The sequence below is a fragment of the Heliangelus exortis genome, chromosome 14 (assembly GCF_036169615.1).
Source record: "Heliangelus exortis chromosome 14, bHelExo1.hap1, whole genome shotgun sequence".
Taxonomy (NCBI): domain Eukaryota; kingdom Metazoa; phylum Chordata; class Aves; order Apodiformes; family Trochilidae; genus Heliangelus; species Heliangelus exortis.
This window is the reverse complement of record NC_092435.1, coordinates 13770365-13788267: the sequence shown is the minus strand read 5'-3', so window position 1 is coordinate 13788267 and position 17903 is coordinate 13770365. Positions and strand designations below refer to the sequence as shown.

Here is a 17903-nt window from a genome sequence, read left to right as displayed (position 1 = left end):
ACAGTAGCCCAGTAAACAGCTGCTCCTGCTCAGCTCAAAGATTCCTGTTACCTTCAGTAGGATGCAGACCATATTCCTCATGTAGCCTTTTGCAAAACCAAGAACCCCTTTGTCACAGGTAATGATCCAAATTGTTTATCCATCCATCTTTGCTATTCTGTAAATTTTGAGACCTTTTCAACACTTCCATACAATTCAAAAAAAGAAAGCAAAATGGAGAGAGATGTTTCATTAGCAATACATAAAATAAGAAGTTAGACAAACCAAGGTGATTTGCAGCCTTGTGTGTCACAGAACTAGGGAACCACTCATCTTCTGCCATTTTCGACTCAGAAAAAGTTATTGTTTTTTCTAGTCTTAACTAGCTATGATTTCCTAAGTCTGGGAAGCTTGTAAAACATTCAAGATAAACTTTTTGGACAGCAGGTTTTCCTAAATATCATCCAACCTTCAAATAAATACATAAGTTACTCATTTTCTGATACCCATTGTCAGCAGCATGACCCCAGTCATCACGTCTCAGACTGGAGGCAGGGAACTTCCAGTCACAGTCAATAGTTGAAAATTATGTTTACTCCTGTTCTGCTGTTGTGCATCTAAGGAGAGCAGCACTCCAGTACTGAAGTTGTATTCTGGCTGACAAAGTAGGGCTGGATATTTTGCCACTAGTAGTGAGATGGTAATGAAGTAAAGATGACAAAGATCACAAAGCAACAGACTGCAAATCACTTGAATCATATTTTGAGTGGTGTATTATGGTAACCTATAAATAACTAATTGCATAAAATTGCTTTATTAGTTGCTAGATGGCAGCTTTAATTAAAAGCACCGGAGACATTTAGAAGTTAAGAAATGGATGGCATGTAATTTGCCCTTTTACCAACCATAAAATGATAATTAACCAATTTGATTCACTTCCTCCTATTAAAAGTTTTATGAGAATTGCAAGTTTCTTCTAAACACTGTTTTTCTTTAGCAGAAGGTGGCATTCTCTTTTATGACTCCTCACTAATAGTTTTAGATGTTGTTTTACAGATTCTTCAGAAGTTTAATTGTGAGTTTTCAACATAAAGAGCTCATTTGCAAAGTTTTTAGCTGAGCAAAAAAAGTGTAGCATTTCCAGAAGTGGGCAACTTGTAGCTCTAGCTGCTGTTTATTGATGTGCTTGAAAGGATTTGCTCCTGAAAAGAGTCTTTTAGAATGCAAGTCTGAGCTATGATTTAGGGAGAAAAAGTAAATACTTTAATGGGGAATCTACTGATTTGCTTTTAACCCATATTTTTAGCACATTGAAATGCCAACATTTCTAGACTGAAAAATCACATGTGTAATGATCATATGTATTTTGAATTTATACTTATGAGAATTACACAGTAAAATTATGTTTGCTTTCAAAGTGTTATTTGCATATGTAAGAATGTATGTATGTGCACTAAGGCAGATCTGGCAAGGGAAATAACCCTTTAAGCAAAATCCCTCCTGAGAGGATATAACAGGACAGGTTATATAGTCAGCCTTCTTGTTTATCAGGGAGAGACTCAGACCATCTCTACTTAGTACTATTTTGTGCAGAAAAGTTATAAACAGGAAAACCTCTGCAGAGTCTTTCTGGTGCTGATATTGGTGCCGTGTGTGACTGCACTACCAGCAGTTCATTTTCAGTGTCAGTTAACAGGATTTAAATAGTACTGATTTAAAGACATCTAAGCTTTACAAATATTGTTCCAAGATGTCTGTGCATAAGCCTATTGGGCATGGATGTTGGTAAGAACTACTGTTTTACATTCAGGTCCAAAATCAGTGGAAGACAGTCTCAGTGACTAAACGTGACTAAAAACAGTCCTTCTGTACAAGCATGAGCACAAAAACAGCTTGTGCTCAGCCCTGAGTCAAAGAACAGTACTAAATCCTTGCACAGGCTTATTTTGTCTTTACTCAGTGTTTAATGAGCAATCTCATCCCCAAGCAAGGTGTCTGTCACTTGTACAATAGGTGACATTTGTGCCCATCAGCTGGGTGTACAATTTAGTGCTACGGTACCTTAAAAAAACAGAATCAGACTGAGAGCCTAACAGCAGCTGCATCTCATTCTCTGTGCAAAGACACCTCAAAATGACTTCTTACTCACTCCTGGAGTGAGCAGCGTTGCTACTTGTACTCAGTGCTATTCATACCACTCATGTTTCCTCTCTGAGTTCCTCAGTGATTAATGCACAATTGAAGTGCTGTGTGTGATTGGATTCTGCATTGCACTGCACGTCAGAAAAGGATTAAAAATAAGCTCTCAGAGTACAGATTATGTGAAGCATCATGCAAGATGTGACAGGAGCATTAAAAAATCCAGCTCTAATAATGAATAAATTGGGACAGTTTAGCCACAAATCTGTATTTTGTTGTCCAGTGGATGCTTTATATAGGGTATTTGTCTACAAGAATTAAATGCAGAAGTGATTTTTTTCAAGTGGGTAAAGTGTCATTTTAGGAAACCGGAGTAAGTACTGGAAGCAATAGCTTGTTGTGGAATGTATAGACACTGATACTTGAAGAAACTGGTTGATTAGGAAGTACCAGGAATTTGGTGTCTCTAGTACAAATACTAAAGACATGGACTTTTTTGTGCCATCACCCTGGCATATGTCCTTCCCTTGCAGATAGGTTGTTCTTCCGCAATGTCTGGGGAGTGAAATGTATACTGTTAACATTGAAGAATTTTTGGGTTTCTCATCTAGGCAGTGTTTGAAATCCATTCAGCAACGCAGCTGAGTGGCTTTATTTCATTGCAGCATCATTTTTTATTTTTATATAATGGGTGGTTTGCAGCCAACACAGCCATCTGTTCACAGGGAAATTGCGTAAAACAGAAGATGTGGTTGTCCAAGTGATAGATCCTGGCCCTGGGTTGTCCATGGCATGGATCCCACCCAGGGCTGCACTACCCAGGTGAGGAGCACAGCTCCTTGCTTACCACCCAGCACCATCCTGCTGCAAAGGCAGACCCAGACACAGTACATGTGCTGTAGTTTTCCCTCCAGCATCAGGTCACACCTTCCCAGCCTCTACAGTCCAGCACGGCTGCTGCTGCCTCTCAGAAACCTTAAGAGATGTTTGGGAGAGAAGGAGGCTGGGACTGAATCACAGGATAATTTTGGTTGGAAAAGACCTTTAAGATTATCAAGTCCAATTGCTAACCCAGCACTGCCAAGTCCACCACTAAACCAGGTCTCTCAGCACCACATCTACACAGCTTCTGAAGATCTCCAGGGATGGTTACTCTGCCACTTTGCAGGGCATCCTGTTCCAGTGCCTGACAACCCTTTCAGTGAGGAAGTTTTTCCTAATATCCATTCTAACCTCTCCTGGCACAACTTGGGTCCTTTTCCTCTTGTTCTGTTACTTGTAACTTGGGAGAAGAGACCAACACTGACCTCATTCCAACCTCCTTTCAGGTAGTAGTGGAGAGCAATAAGGCTGAAGAGACGTATGTCAGCTTTCACACATTCCCAAAGAAAAAAAAAACCAAGAACAATTTCCAAGCAGCTTTTCCATTTACTAATAATCCATTAGAATGCTTCAGCTTTTTGGCATAAATTTGGCCAGAGCAAGGCAGAGCCCAGGTAGGAGGATGGGAAACCCTGAGCAAGAGCAGCAGGAGGTGCCTCAGGACCCAGCTCCTCCTGCTCTGTGGCCCCAAACTGTGGTAGCAGAGTCACCATAACCCTTCTCATTTTCTGAAGAGTAGATTTATCCATGTGTAAACTAAACTGCAGAGCATGACTCAGGTATTTATGAACCATTTCCATGAGAGCCTCTGCAGACATCTAGCCACACCACAGAAGGTGCAGTATTTTCAGTCTGGGTGGCTCTGTGGGCTTCTCATCAGATTTATGTATTACTTGTTCTATGGCTGGCCTTCCTATTTCTTTATTTGGGGTTTTGAGGTGGATGTTTTACCAGCTCAGTTGTGTCAAAAGAGATTTTACAGTTTGCTTCACACACCTGGGTTTTGTTTCTGAGGAGGCAGCCAGCCCTTGGCTCCAGCCCTGCAGGAATCTCTAATTTTGGCTTTTTCTGTGCACAGGTCTCTTCAGTACAAAGTCTCTTTAGCATGAGTGAGGGACAGAGGGGCCATCCCTTCACGAAATCTGGAACACACAGGTCACACCCCCCCCTCTGCCCCCTGACACCAAAAAAACCCCTTTTTTTTCTCAGATGCACTCTTCACCTCAGCTTGCCTTCAAACCTTCAGCCTTTTGGATTTCTAATTGAAGCAGAAGCAGATAACAGCCATGAGGATGCCAGTCATCTGGTGGCTTCCAAAAGCACAACTGCTCTCTAATTAAAGAGGAAAGATCCCCTGGGGCTGCCAGTACTAGAAGAAATTATCTGGGACCTCAGACACCAACAGGGAGCCAAGCCCTAAAATGGCTTCTCTTCCTTTAGCTGTTTTATAACCTCTCAGATTTCTCCCCAGCTGAACCATCCAGCCCCAGGGTGATTTCAGCCCCCCAGGTGACAGCTGTCCTGGAGAATTGGACATTTCAGTCATCAGCCAGTTCACATGAAGAAGTGAAATGCCTAACCCTCTACCCTGTGGCACTACAGCAGCCCATGGGGATTTTTTGTCCTGGATGGAGAAGGTGACAGGATGGTGAATACCCCTCTTCTAATGGCAGTTCACAGCCAAATAAAAACAGTGAACTGACCATTTGAAGGATTAATTTCTGTTAGAAAAGAAGTGGTCATGGGGAGTTTGTGGGCCACCAAATGTTAACACTGTAAGAGAATGTTTTGCACTCAAATCTCTATGTAACTCAAACTCAATCCCCAGGCATTTCCAACTGCCAGGTACAGATTTATTTAGGGGTCTGAGGTGACTGCAGGGGACCACCTGGTCCTGCCCCCTCCAGAATGCCCCTGGCTACAACTGGCCCTGTATAACTGAATTTTAAAGCAAGGGGAATTCCATTTGGGGCTTTTTTTTTTCTTTTTTTCATTTTTAATGGCTTGTGGAATGGTGGTGTGTGATCCTAAACTGGTGTGCAGACAAGTGTTTTGCAAATTTTGTACACGCAGCCTTCAGTTGTGCTAAATGCAGGGGACAAAAATCAAGAACCGTATAAGCCACTGTCCAAACCATCTGTTCAAGTCCTCTGCCTCTCAGTTCTGTGTAGCAGAACATAAATCCATTATTAAAATAGCTCGGCTGTGCACTGCAGCTGTTACAATTGCAAAGTTACACAACTTAAAATGGGAAAGTATGAAGTAGTTTAAAGCAAGAAATTGAGCGGGTTTGGTAGAAAGGATTTCACAAACCTAAGATGAATAGAAGTGCTTTTCCAGCTGTATTTTCATCATTTCAGAGGAAAAAAGAAAGAAAAAAAAAAAGATCTTAGAGTTCATGCAATACAGAAAAGTCCCATGTTTAATGCAGCAAGAACTGGGGACATGGGCATGAGTTATAACATGGCATGGTGGGAACCAGCAAGCCCTCCAGTTTCCCCACTGAAATACAGAAGACCAGGACCTTTCCTTTGCAAAACCCTCACGTTCCTCTTAGGGTCCAGCTCTCCTGTGAGGTGGGAGAATGCAGTAGCTCCTGCTGAAGGCCACTGTTGGCAGGAGTCTGGTTCCAAAGTGTGTGACCATCACCTTGGGCAACACTGCATTGCAATACATTCTGCAGCACAGATGGTCCTTCTGCCTGCTAAGCACAGCCTGGTTTACACCATTTGTATGGAGAGTCCATATCACAGAAAGGGTCTCTCTTGCCTTCTGTGTTTCTTCCTTGCTCATTCTGTTAATTCAGACAGTAGAGTAATAATTTTTTTTAAAAAAAGACCAATATCCCCTGCACGAGAATTAAGAAAACGAAAATTAAGAAAAATCAACTGTTAGATAAGTTTTTAGAAAAGCTAGACTTGTCCCTGTCTATGATGGACATGAAACAAAGTTACTGATGAGCCTAATTCTAGGTATATGAAATTACAAGCAGAGCCTCTGTGGTTTTGTTTTGTTTCTTCCCCATATCTGCCCTCTTTCTCTGTAAGTCAAAGACATCCTCGTATCTGATCTTTGCATGTACAATTTGTACCAGCTTCAAAGATGCAATGAGTAGAAAAAAAAAAGTCATGGCCTTTTTTTTAATTAGCAGTTTTCAGAGTCTAAAAGAAGAGGAAACATTTTAAGCTCATACTTTTAAATCTAGATAATATTAGTACTAACACTTTTTTCCCCTTTCCCTTCTTCCAGGTATCACTGTAGATAAGCATGGATTTATTTACTTTGTTGATGGCACCATGATTCGGAAAATTGATGAGAATGGTGTGATCACAACAATTATAGGTTCCAATGGCCTCACATCAACCCAGCCCTTGAGCTGTGACTCTGGAATGGACATCACTCAGGTAGGCTCCTGCTTTTCATGTGTTGTCACTATTCTACACATTACAGAAACAAATAACTTAGTTTCTTGTGCAAGAATTGTATATTAAAATTTGCTGGATGAACCAGAAAATTCTGGACTGCCCGGTATGGAGGGGATCTTCCATTCACATCATTATCCTATGGTGTACCCTTATCAGTGCAAAACTAAACACTTGTGGGGTTTGCAGGACATGGCATAGGATTGTTTAGAAGGACTTAGATAAAGAATATATTATGCTACAGAAAACTGCTTGCTGATCTGAATTTAGAGTGCTTTCCTTTAGTCCAGCATTCAGACTGATTTGCTTGATCTACTAAATGGAATCAGTATCTATTCTTTTTACCTCTAAGCCCACTCAATATCAGAGAGGAACATTACAATAAATAATTACACACCAGCAATATTGGAGTGAAGCTACTGCATTTCAATGCATTTCTCAAAGTGCTTTTCCATTCTTAGTTCAAGAACAGTGTAAAAGAAACTGGACTGAGACACAAATTGCATTTTTAGTTTATGCTGAAAAAGGGATGTAGGTAGACATGAAAAAAACATAAATGGTATTCTTGACTAGTGAGCAAAACTTACAGGTAGCACAAGGAAGGGGTCTGCCTTTGCCAATAAATACTTGAATAAATGAGCTTTGAAATAGGTGAAGAGCTGCTCTTGAAAAAATCCTGAGACAGTCAGGTAACATACTAAAGTTATGAACTGTTTAAGCAGATAACCAGGAGCCAGTTGATTTTGCATTTCATTTTCTCCCTGCCCTTTTCTCAGTCCTTCACAATTGGAAAAACCCCAGCTAAAATAGACTGCACAACAATGGTAAGAGCTTGTTCCTCATTTCTAAGTAGGCTTTGAGTAGTACCAGGTGACTGTGATCTTGTATTTACACACCTGAAGAATGTGGTGTCTGTGGTTTGAGTAGCTCTTACCAAACGTCACAGGGACAAATGACAGAAAGCAATGCTGCTGTCACAGAAGCACTTGGGGATTTTTTTGCTGGAGTCAGAAGACGAAAAGGTGTTTGTGTTCAGTTTCACCTGACCCTGCACCCTAAGCATTTTCAAACGTGGGGTTAGGAACAGCCAAGCCTTTGTGTTCTCTCTGGTCCAGTAAACACGTCATTACTCCATGTAAAGCAGAAGGGGATCAGCTGGCTTCATTGTGCTAAACCCCAGCTTAAAGTAGCCTAGCAATTTCCTCAAGATCATATGGCTTCTGGGCACCTTTGCTTCTGCTCTGGCACCTCTTCTTGCAGGGTAGCAGGTCCTGCAGCTGCTGAGCAGGAACCCGGGGCAGCCAGCACTGCTCCCTTGCTGGAGGCACTGACTTCCCCTCCTTTGCTCCATACCAGCTGGCAGGAGCAATGCTTGGTGGAACTTCAAGCTGCCTGAAGCACATTTTCCTGCTTCTTGGATACATATAACTACTGCCTGGGGCATCAATAACCAGATTAGACATCTCTGAGGTGCAGGGAAAGGTGCCAAGTGCAACGTCTGCTCCCTGCTTTCTCCTTGTGATCTGCATCTCCAGCTGTACAAATAATTGCTTTACTGGGCATGTAATGTGTGGCTCTTCAGATTTTTGCTCAGTTTGCTCAGTAAAAAAAAAAAATGCCTCACTAAATATGAAATGGTGAGTTTTGATGGTTTTCAATTTCCTTTAAAAAAAGGCAAATACCCTTTAACAAATGAGTCATAGCAGGGGGTCTGCCAGATGCAGAAATAAAATTATTTTACATTTTAAATCAAAATGAAATTAAAAAGGTAAACTTTTGGAGCTGAAATCAAATATGCCATATTTGTAAGTAGATTTAGCCTGAAAATCCTATTTTTGGTAGGTTGGCTACTTGCCATTAACAGTTTTAGTTTACCTTAGTCTATAACATAGTTCTAGTGCCATGGAGAAAGGACTTGTGCAAAATCATAGGTAAAAAAAAAGCATATCATAGTGCAGATTCTTCTTGACATTACTCTCTGGACATCAACATTCAGCTGAGGTAGGACCTTTCTTTGTAGAAGCAGAAATAACCTTTTTTTTCCATGAACAATCCCAATGCTTCAATGCTGTAGCACCTACAGGAAACTATTGCTGAACATTTCTCAAAATTCTGCAAATGCTTCAGCGTTCTAGGAAAGCAAGAGATTGTCTTTCCACATAGATTGAGATAAATCTGATAAACTGTGAATGCATGCCTAATAGTCTAAATGATGTAATAAATAGTGGTATATTAAATGTACCCAAAAAGTGGGCAGTCTCATTTTTAAATTCTTAGTAATACTTACTGTATAATTTTCTGTCACTAATAGGTGAAGTCACGTTGTTCACAATCTGCAGTAGAGATTACATTTAGCTTTTGGAAGCATTTCTTGTTTGGAGGATTTGCTTGGGGGGAGGTTATGTGAATCTGTTTATTGAAATAGTTCACAAAATCCATACTTCTGACGTTTTTCACATACACAGTAAAAAAAGACATGAAGTATCTGCCAAGAATGCATGTTCTGAAAAGTAACTGTATCAAATTTACTCAATAGCCTTTCTCCAAAATTTTTGCTGGTAACCAGAAACCTCTATGAAATAATCACATCTCCTTGAAGTCAAGCATGTTAACCTGAAATTATATCAAGGAAAGTAAGGAAATTATATTTTCCCTTAGTCAAAAACAATTGTGTATCCTTGCAAGACTGCTGAGTTTATTCCAGAATGGCATAAACATAAATGAAAAATTAATTTGGCCCATCTCCACTAAATTGTTTTTTGGCCAAATTACAAATGGCATTTACATCCAGAGAATGTGGGCTGCTCACAAATTGTGTGTTTAGAGCAACTTATGAAATAGGTTAATAAAATCAATTCTCAAAGCTAAATTTGTTCTGACAATAAAATCAACGGCTTGCTCAAAATCAATATTTCTTGATTTACCAAAGTACAAAAATGTACTCTTGAAGTAAACACACAGAATAACTGCCCATTGCAAAAACCACCATAAATGACAAGCTTTCACTCTAAGGCATTCACTTTAATAAAGAAGTTGATTATGAAAGGGCTCAGTCTTTTATTCCAGTATCAGGTTTGATGGAAACACTTCTTATTAATCATTCTATGTTTGTTATTCACCTTCTCATTCTTAAGCACAGCATTCTGCATTCATGGCAGGAGAAGGGAAGGACAGCTGGGGTTGAAAAGATTATATCTTGTGACAGATAAACCACCAAGCTCTGACTAATTACTTCGATCTCATACTTCACCAGGAGGATGTTAATCTGAATTTAGAAGGAAAAGGACATTCAGTTTTGGTATTTAGATGGTATGGCAGCATTCTCGGTACTATTTCATCATGTACCAAACTTGGATGACTTTTCTTTTCAGCATAGATGATTTTAGTGTTCTGCCATCAGTTAATAAGAGCAAATGTAAAGAAAATGGCTTTTCACATCTATGTTTATGAATATATATGTGTATGTACTCAACACTCATCATTGGTGCCAGGATTGTAAGAGACATCTCTGTTTAAATCAGTTATCTCCGTATGTTTCATTCTGATATTGCTGGTCATATTTTTTGAAAATACTGCCTCTGAAACCTTGAATACTAGACCATCAACAAGAACTGAATTTTAAAGGCAAAACATATTTCAAGAATATCAAACCATGTTCAGTTTCCTGGGATTTTTAATATTCACCTCCCTAATCTATAGCACCCAGAATCTGAATGCCAGCATTTTCAGGTGAATGCCCTTGCTGCTCAGTCCTGGGCTTCTTCTGGGTCTGGCTCCCAGTTTTCACTCATTCTTTGGACGTTATTTTGAACTGAACTTCATACTTTTGGATCTGGTCTGGAGGCCCCGTGGGTTGAGCTTAACTGATCTCCCCACTGTATGCTCTGCAGAGCATGGGCTAGCAAAGCAAAGCCCAGCTAAAGATAATAGAATTACCTGCTCCATCTCCTGCCCACCTCATACCCTTTGGATAGGAAGACTATTGTAGGTACTCTAAGTCAGTGACAAGCTTTGGTCTAAAATGCTCCTACTGTCTTCTCAAAAATTTCCCCAAAATTTGCAGCAGCAGCGGGCTGGCTGGGAACATCACCCTGGGGCAGGGCCTTCTGGCTAAGGGAGGAGACTGGGATGGATAGTGAAAGAAGGAAAAAAAGAGAGGATCATCACTCTGTTTCAGTGCCTGATGAAATCATGCTTGATCCTGATCAGAGGCATCTCCAGGTTACTTTTTTTCTCAACTGTGCATACTCTCAGTGTTTGCTGCATCCCTAGGGTATACTGAATTTTTTTAGCCTGGTTATTGGTAGCAAATGAGAACACATTGTGTGGGCATGTCTGTCTTTCTGTCTGTCAGTATTCTTTTCCCTGCAGTAAATCAAAATCTTGGTCCAATTTTGAACAAATTTGTAGAGGAACACCAGCCTTCACAGCAATTAAATTCTTACACGTTCCATAAAAAATATTAATCCAGTTGGAGGAGAGGGACCTAAAGTGCCCTTTCAAAAAGAAATATTGCAGCACGAGCTTTCTTTTATTAAACTCCAGAGATTCCACTCAGGATCTAATAAACACTCCATTCACAGGAAAAGCTTCATTTGGTGCTTGGATCTTATTAAACTCCCAAGTCAGTCAGCCAGGAGACGGAAGTCCTTAGGAAACCAGACTTCATTAGATCCATAGAAGTTATATTGACGTTGTGGGAGGTTTTGTGTGAAAGTATAAACACTTCAGCTCAGCTTGAGTGATAAGCTTGGCTTCTCTTCTGCCTCCATTGCTGCGGTGAAAGCTGAGGAAAGAATTAGCAGATATTTCTACCATCTTGCTATTTCATCCTTTCTCTCTCCTCCCATGAGAAATACACGGGCTGAATTTCCACCACTCTGAACCTCCAGCCATTTATATCTGTGGGAGCTGTTTAAACCAATCTTGAGCACAGTCTCTGCAAATAGAGAGACCAAACATTTGCAAGGCAACAGAAAATGAATCCCAAGAGCTGTGTCTTAGCCTGAAACCATGGCCTTGTTCTCCTGCCTATGTCAGTCCCACTAGGCATGAATCCGTGCCAAAGCAATAGCTCCATCCTGATTGATGGTGTTAATAACTGTCACTGCTGTGTTCCAAAATGAAAGGTCTGGTTTGAAGACTTTTTCTTGACATCTGCACTCCATCAGCCTTTGTTCAGCAGTTCTCCACATGAGGGGACCATCTATATCGTGTTGCTTCACATAAACTTCAGTGACACTGCAAAATGTTTTGCTCCCTTATAAAAATGTGACAGCATTACTTACACAGGCCATTTGCTTGCATCAGTCAAATTAAAAGGCAGGTTTCTGGAACAGAGTTTAAAGGAGACCCACACATGGCAAGAGGGCCATGTCCTGGACAGTCCTTTGAATGACAAAGGAGAGGGGAAAGAGCATATAATAGTGTTGATGACCTAATTGAAATAGTGAGAGACAGAATGCTGGAAAGCCTGAGTAAAGATGAACAGAACTGCTTGAAAATGTAGTGTATATCTCAAAAATGCAAACTCTGACATTGCTCCCACAGTCCCAAGTGCTGTAGGCCCTCCCCATCAGCATCTGCAGAGGCACAATATGCTTCAGTGGCATTATGGAAACCTTCTGAGCAGAACAAAAAGCTCCCAGGACATGGTGACCTGACTTGAAAGCAGTGATGAGGGGCTGCTCATTGGAGCAAGCACAACCTCAACAAGTCTTTCACTGGGTACATTTGGAGGCAGGGAAAGGAAAATGTGAAAGACAAAAATATGATCTGATGAATGGGTGAGAAACAGGGGGAGTGAGCTGCCAGCATAAAAATCAAATTGATTCTAAGCTCAAGTACTTTAAAGCCAGGTTGAGAGTAGGGTGTCACAAAGCAACTGCAGGATTACAGGGAGCCAATTAGTATTGCAGGTTGGAGGAAGATACACTCTCCCTTTAGGTGATTCTCTACATACCCAACATTATATATTGCATTCTCATAAAAGCAGAAAGTGCAAAACACTTCCTCATTGTTTTTTGTTTTTTTTTTTTTTACTCTAGATACATTATATTCTAATTGTATTAGCTGTATGCCAGCAAAAAAAAGCACCATCTTTGTTTTCACTGTAGCAAAGTACTGCAAAACTACCTCTGCTTTTGATTTACTTTTGTCCTCTCTCTGAGGCTTTTGAGCCACTCTTCTAGTTACGAATAATTAAAGTATCATAAATATTCCAAATCTCTGAACTGTGTTTTTCAGTGCTTCTCAGAAAGATGTTTTATGTGTTTTCGTGAGATCACTGAACATAAAGCAGAAATTACAATTTATAGGCCCTTTAATTTTTATTTGTACTCTTCCCTTACAGAATGCCTTCAGAGCTTTTTTCTTTTTTAGAAAAGATCTTCATTACTGTTTTTTCTAATTTTTGCTGCATTAAGGAACCCGGAAAAGCTGTTATTTTTTTACAATATATAGTTTTCTTAGTCTCTGGTTCTTTTTACTCTGCTGCTTAATTTCATATTCTTTCTTCTCTGCCTTTGCTGGAGCACCAGAGAAGCTAACTAGAGTGGAAATCATGGCCCCAGCAAAATCAGCAACAGGTTTGCAGTAACTTCAGTGGAACCAAGGCCTCTGGCTGGGTGTTTTTCCAGCCTTAATTGAAAGGGTAGTGAGTAGTGAGGCAGTAACAAGGAGCAGCTGTATCCTAAGAGAATGTATTTAGTGTTTGTGAAATACAGACCAAAACAGGTAATGGACAGAATGTTTACTGAAGCATTTTCAAAGCTTTTTAAAAATGAGGTCCCCCTCAAATAATTAAGTGTTGGAAGTGTTTGGAAGCCCTAAGCCTCTACCAAAGAATTCAACCCATTATAGCATGTGCAGGAACAGTCACAAGTATCCAGACTTTGAAGCAAAATCAAGCTGAAGGCCTTTTCAAAAAAAGGATCTTCAGGTGGAATAATCATTTCCCAGTGGTAGAGGAGAGGTTAAGTACCCTCTCTTTAAACAGGAACTGAGAGAAAAGAGGCTCATAGCATTAGGACCTCAGGTGGAACAAAGTCTGTGAGAGCTCATGAATCAAACTGGTAGGTGTATAATGTGATTTTTAGAATATCAAACAGAATGGTTTCATCTCAGTTAATTTGTATTCTAATCAAATTATTCTATCACTGAATTTGAAATGCTAGTCACAGAAGTGATATAATGTGTGGTGAAGTCACACTGCAATTTCGTCCTTAAAGTCCAGGTGGTCTTTTTATATTGATCACCTGCAAAACAGCAATTTATTTCAATTATCTTCCATTTTTTAAAAATTCATTAATATTGAGTAAAAGACTGTACATTTTAATCAAATCTTCCACCAACTGCATCCTATTCTTTGACTATTGAGGCATGGAGTGTTAGAGACTTGATGGTGGGGTGAAGGAGACCTGACAGATCTCTCTGCTCATGACTTTTCTCTTTTCTCTTACTTTTTGCTATACAGAGCAAGATTTATGTTGGCTTTTTAAATCTTTTCTTTCTAATGAGAAACTGAAAGAAGGAATTCTGTAAGAATTGGATGGCTGGCAAGAAGGTAGCAGTTCAGCCCTGGATATGGGTGTTCTCAGGTGTACTTTTTATATAGTACAGAGCTACCATAAGTAATAAGGCAGTGAAAGCTGGTCCCTGACATCCTGCTCTGCTGAGAAGGGAATGGAGATGTTGCTGGCAGCAGGCAGAGCCATGCCAGGCAGGTAATACCCCTCCTGCTCTTTTAATCAAGTTGTTCATCCACTAATAAAAAAATCTGCTTCTGATTTAAGAAATACATCCTTTGGTGGAGGCAACTCCTGTATTAGCCATTTTTACTTAAGATTGTCAGGGAGGATACTGTGTGGAGGTTGCTCTCTTCCTTTCACCAGCTGACCCTTCACACATCTATGGGGTCATGGACCTTCCACAGATGCAAGAGATTCATGTGTTGTGAAGTGAATATCAGTAATAATCAAGCTTTACGTGGAGCTTCCTTTGCTGCCTTTAGGCCAAGCCTCGCAGCTTCTTTTCTGGTTTGGTCCTTTGGAAATGTTGCATGGCACGAGGGGGAGAGAGACCAAATGGGCCTGAAGTTTTACTACAGTGCAAGTTTTGAGGCCAGCAGTCACCAGAGGTTGTGATGTCCCTCCTGCAGAGATGTCACCCAACGATGGGATAGGAGATAGTCCTACAGCAGCTCTTTGGACTCCTGGTCTGTCTTCATGACAGCAGTGAGTGGGGAAAAAAAAAAAAAAAGGCAATGTAGGCTTTTAACTCTGTTGCCAGGTCATCGAATTTTTACATAGCTGCAAAATGTTGCTTTTTAAAGCTGTAAAAGAAAGTGTGGGTATTCTGGGGATGGTTGTGTGGCTGAATGACTGGAAGGGGGGGTCAAAAAAGCCAGCACAGTGATACTTCTGGACTGCAAATTGCTGTAAGGCACTAAAGGGAACTGGAATGTCTGCAAATCCTGTCAAAACAACACTGCAATAATAATTTACAAAGGACAGGACTTGGAAGCATGTCAACACAAGGCAACTCTAGAGGGTGTTGTTCCCTTGCTGCCTGGGTACTTGTTGGGTCTCAAAAGCTGTTTAGAAACAAAGACTGAAAAGGTTTCAGTCCAGAGAAGTTGTTTTGGAAGTATTAGTGATATCTCCAGTATGATTATCAGGACTCAGTTTGCCCTGAGTTGTGCTTAGAGGCATAACTGAAGTCAAAGAAAAGCTGTGACAGTCACAGAGAGTAAAGTGGCAGGAGCCACAGCCTGAGCAGTGACAGCTGAGGGTGCCCGATTGCCCCTCTTCAGGAGGCCATGTTTGCTTCAGCATCTTTTCTGCCAAGTTTAAAAGAAAATTTAAAAAAAAGATATGGTGTCAGTGGAGGGGAAAAAAAATGCAGTGTCAAACCAGAAATTGGTTGTATTCATTTGCAGTGTAGCATCCAGAGGTTATGTTTATAGCTGTGCATTATGAGGCTTAGGCCACAGAGAGAGATGAAAACAGAATGATGGAGAGCACCATTTCATGCAGTATGTTACTCTGACAATAACATTCACATTTACAAACAAATTAGCTAAAAATGTCTGAAGGACATTCAGCTTTTAGAAACTGGGCCTCATCTCCTGCTGATAGATTCCTTTGGGATGGCTGTAGCATGCAAAATGATGCACTGCCTTGGAGAATAAATTTATGAAGTTTAGCAATGTAGGTAACATTGCAGGAAAATCATAAATGTCTGAACATCATTCAGTAGCCATTCAATCAACTGCTCAAAGCAAAATGGGAAACTGAACAGCAAGGAGCTGTCTCTGGTGAGAACTGGAGAAAGTCATGATGTGATATAAACCCCTTCAGGTCCTCCATCCATATGTATTTCTTCTGTTTTTCTTGCCAGCTGTGTTCGTATCAATAGCGACGACAAAAGCAATGTAGGTTTTGATATTCCTACCATAAACTAAGCATGTGGGCTCATGAAAGGTATGCCAAAAATTTGAGGAATCAGGAGAGGTCAAATGCTTGAAACTTGGTAGAAGGAGCCTTGTCACAAGGAACTAATTTCATTGTGAAATTATTTTTGTATGCTCCCATCCAGAAGGTTTCCTAACTTACGCTATTTGCTCCAGTCTTTTCAGATTTGGTTTGAAGAAATAAAGATGATGTTTTAAAAGAATATTTCTAGATCTTGCACTGCTTAGAAATTCCTGTTTTCTAGATCTAGAAGCTGCTGAGAGCCTGAGATCCATGTATTTACAATTTTGCTGACCTTTCTGAAGACATCTAGCACCTTGGTAGGTCTGGGGCTTTTCTAGATCAAGAGCTTTTTTGAGCCAGGGTGGGAGGGCATCCTTAGATCTCTTTCCTGAGGTGGGATGGAAGCCTTTTAGAGCTTCTTTCTAAAGCCCCTTCTGGCACTACTCTGGAGCCCTTCTGCAGCCTTTCCAAGCCTGGCAGTCTTGTCTAGATCCAGCACCCTCATGGGTCCTTTCTGAATTCAGAACTTTCCAGGGTCCCCTTCTAGGGCCTCCTGCACATCCCAACCCATTCCAACCCTCCCCGTTCCCCTTTTTATTTTTTTGTTTTGCAAGAGACATCATGGAGCTTTCCTGAGCCCTTCTAGGTCTGGAGCCTTTCTAAATCTCGAGCTCAGGTACCAAAAATCACTTTAATTCACTCTCTGATTAGGAGCCTGTTGGAAACCTTATTCTGGGTGCACTTCTAAAATCTTTGTCTAGAGCCTTTTTGGAAGGCAAGAAAACCTTTTACATCCAGGTTATTCCCAACCCAGGCTTGAGATACATTATCTGGTTGAGTGGTAATTCTTGAATTCTGCTTGAAAAAAACATGAGTCCTAAACTTCATCCTTGTAGCTTTTCTCAGAGTCTGCTAATGCATATCCAAATATGCATCCCAACAGTAATCAATGCCCTTAGCTGACAGAAATTTAAAACAAAGTGCCTGCTTACAGTCTCAGGCTAGAATCAAACATTTTCCAGTGTGTTTTCCTGCAAGTATCCAATCAATGTTAATAGCCACATGAAATGCATTAGTCTTTTTTGTTCTGCAAGATGCTTAATATTTTTTATTACAGGAGTACGTGTTTGCTTTCAATGCAGCCAGGCAGCTGGATAGATGCATTCATTTTGCTCAGTTGAAATATCCACTATTATGTAAAAACTTGTGAAAAAGTAGTCGCAGATAATCATGGGATAACAATCTGTGATAACAATCTTGGTGCTAATTTTTGTAGAAATAAGAACTCAAATAATTTGCTTTTTCTTACTAGATTTTTTTATATCTATATGGCAAAAATAATTTAAAAATCAAAAATTCTGTAGTTGTTTTGCTTTAAATCTCTGCTGCAGTTTAGTAAAGAATTAGTTTGCTCTTACAATGGGTTGGAAAAAAAGCTTTTACTGTTGAACTGTGTATTGGTTTAGGAATTTACCACAAAAGATGCCCTGCCCTAAGCATGAAATGCAGGATATCTGTTTTCCCCATCTTCTTTCTTCTGCTTGCAGAAGCCGTGTTTGTGATTTTAATGGTGTCACTCATAAGGGAAATCTTAAATCACAGAAGTGAGTTTGCATTTTCATGTGAAAGCAGTCGAGTTAGCATTTGTTCTGATCCTGGCAGGAATGTGTTTTTCCAGCCTTGATCCAGCTGAGAAGGCAGCTGTGGCTCCCACACACCCAAACTGGCAACCTCCTTGTCCTTCACTTCCCTCAGTCTCATGTTCTACCCAGCCCTGTTCAGGGGAGCTCTGCCCTGAGGAGCAGTGAGTGCTGTTGGTGGAGAGTTTTCTGGGCACTAATCTGTAGGAAGTTTTGATTTCAGGAATTTGATTTTAATCTTGAGATGGACGAGTATTTGAGTTGCATATTCACAGTGGCTGGTGCTGCTGAAAGGGTTTGACTTTCTTTTCTTTTTTTATCAGTTTTGGAAATTTCATTCCTATGTATCCTCTCTTAATCTCAGT

The 17903-nt window shown here is 40.4% G+C and overlaps 1 protein-coding gene across 2 annotated transcripts in view; it reads left to right on the top strand.

Moving 5' to 3' along the window:
- The window catches only part of TENM1 (teneurin transmembrane protein 1), a 453479-nt gene that overhangs the window by 401345 nt on the left and 34231 nt on the right, over positions 1-17903 (top strand). For both annotated transcript variants that reach the window (XM_071757633.1, XM_071757632.1), the window contains one exon: positions 6250-6404. In XM_071757633.1, coding sequence (XP_071613734.1) covers positions 6250-6404 — 155 coding nt within the window. The remainder of the gene's footprint in view (positions 1-6249; positions 6405-17903) is intronic.